The sequence below is a fragment of the Corvus brachyrhynchos genome, unplaced genomic scaffold (genome assembly GCF_000691975.1).
Source record: "Corvus brachyrhynchos isolate BGI_N302 unplaced genomic scaffold, ASM69197v1 scaffold1994, whole genome shotgun sequence".
NCBI classification, from domain to species: Eukaryota; Metazoa; Chordata; class Aves; order Passeriformes; family Corvidae; genus Corvus; species Corvus brachyrhynchos.
Window position 1 is genome coordinate 27,248 of NW_008237490.1, and position 1,538 is coordinate 28,785.

The following is a 1,538-nucleotide window of genomic DNA, read 5'->3' on the forward strand; positions in this document are numbered from 1 at the left end:
TGTCCCCATCCCCAACCCCGCTGTCCCCGAACCCCGCTGTCCCTGTCCCCAAACCCCTCTGTCCTCATCCCCAACCCCGTGTCCCCGTCCCCTGCACCTCCCGGTGACGGCCCCGGTGACGGCCCCGCTGCCCAGGTGTCCCAACCTGGCGGTGCGGGAGGCGGACGAGGACGAGGAGGTCGATGACAACATCCCCGAGATGCCCTCGCCCAAGAAGATGCTCCAGGGCCGCAAGAAGAAGCAGAACAAGAGTCGGATCTCCTGGGTTGGGGAGCCCATCAAGGTGAGGGAGCTGGAAAGGGGAGGGGACCCATCCAGGTGAGGCCAGAATGGGGGAACCCATCCAGGTGAGGGGACCCATCCAGGTGAGACCAGAGTTGGATCTCGTGGATGGAGGAACCCATCCAGGTGGGGGAACCCATCCAGGTGAGACCAGAGTTGGATCTCATGGATGGAGGAACCCATCCAGGTGAGACCAGAGTTGGATCTCATGGATGGAGGAACCCATCCAGGTGAGGCCAGAATGGAGGAACCCATCCAGGTGAGGGTGAGGGCCTCCATCCAGGTGAGGCCGGTGTCTGTAACCGTCCCCATGCCCCCGGCAGAGCGATGGCAAGAAGGATTATTACCAACGCGTCTGCATCGACTCCGAGACCCTGGAGGTGGGCGACTGCGTGTCCGTGAGCCCCGACGACCCCACCAAGCCCCTCTACCTGGCCAGGTGGGTTCTCCCTGGGGACATCCCCCCCCAGCCCCTCTGCTTGGCCAGGTGGGTTCTCCCTGTTCCCATGGGGTGGGGACACGGGGACGTCCCCTCACGGCCCCGTGCTCCTCAGGGTGACGGCCATGTGGGAGGACAGCAGTGGCCAGATGTTCCACGCCCACTGGTTCTGCCCCGGCTCGGACACGGTCCTGGGGGCCACCTCGGACCCCCTGGAGCTGTTCCTGGTGGACGAGTGTGAGGACATGCAGCTGTCCTACATCCACGGCAAGGTCAACGTCATCTACAAGGCGCCCTCGGACAACTGGTCCATGGAGGTGGGGACAGCCCCGCGGGGTCCGGCCCGTGCCGGGAGCAGGGCCGATCCCGGCGATCCCGGTGTTTTCTCCCAGCAGGGCGGGCTGGACATGGAGATCAAGATGGTGGAGGATGACGGGAGGACGTATTTCTACCAGATGTGGTACGACCAGGAGTACGCGCGCTTCGAGAGCCCGCCCAGCACGCAGCCCAGCGAGGACAACAAGTACAAGTCAGTTTTGGTGGGGAGGGAAAAAAAGAGGAATTTTGGCGTCTCCCGGCCCCGAGTGGATTTTTGGGGAGAATTCCGTGGCGTTCCCGCAGGTTCTGCATGAGCTGCGCGCGCCTGGACGAGGTGAGGCACAAGGAGATCCCCAAGGTGGCCGAGCCCCTGGAGGAAGGGGACGGGAAGATGTTCTACGCCGTGGCCACCAAGAACGGGGTCCAGTACCGGGTCGGGGACGGCGTCTACCTGCTGCCGGACGCCTTCTCCTTCAGGTGGGCGCGGGGATCGCCTCTT

The 1,538-nt window shown here is 64.4% G+C and overlaps 1 protein-coding gene across 1 annotated transcript in view; it reads left to right on the forward strand.

The window, feature by feature from the left end:
• The window catches only part of LOC103613762 (DNA (cytosine-5)-methyltransferase 1), a gene marked incomplete at its 3' end in the record, with an annotated part of 30,045 nt that overhangs the window by 16,074 nt on the left and 12,433 nt on the right, over positions 1 to 1,538 (forward strand). Inside the window, exons 16-20 of the mRNA XM_017731558.1 lie at positions 136 to 283; positions 606 to 721; positions 837 to 1,038; positions 1,114 to 1,250; positions 1,343 to 1,516. Of these exons, the coding sequence (XP_017587047.1) occupies positions 136 to 283; positions 606 to 721; positions 837 to 1,038; positions 1,114 to 1,250; positions 1,343 to 1,516 (777 nt within the window). The remainder of the gene's footprint in view (positions 1 to 135; positions 284 to 605; positions 722 to 836; positions 1,039 to 1,113; positions 1,251 to 1,342; positions 1,517 to 1,538) is intronic.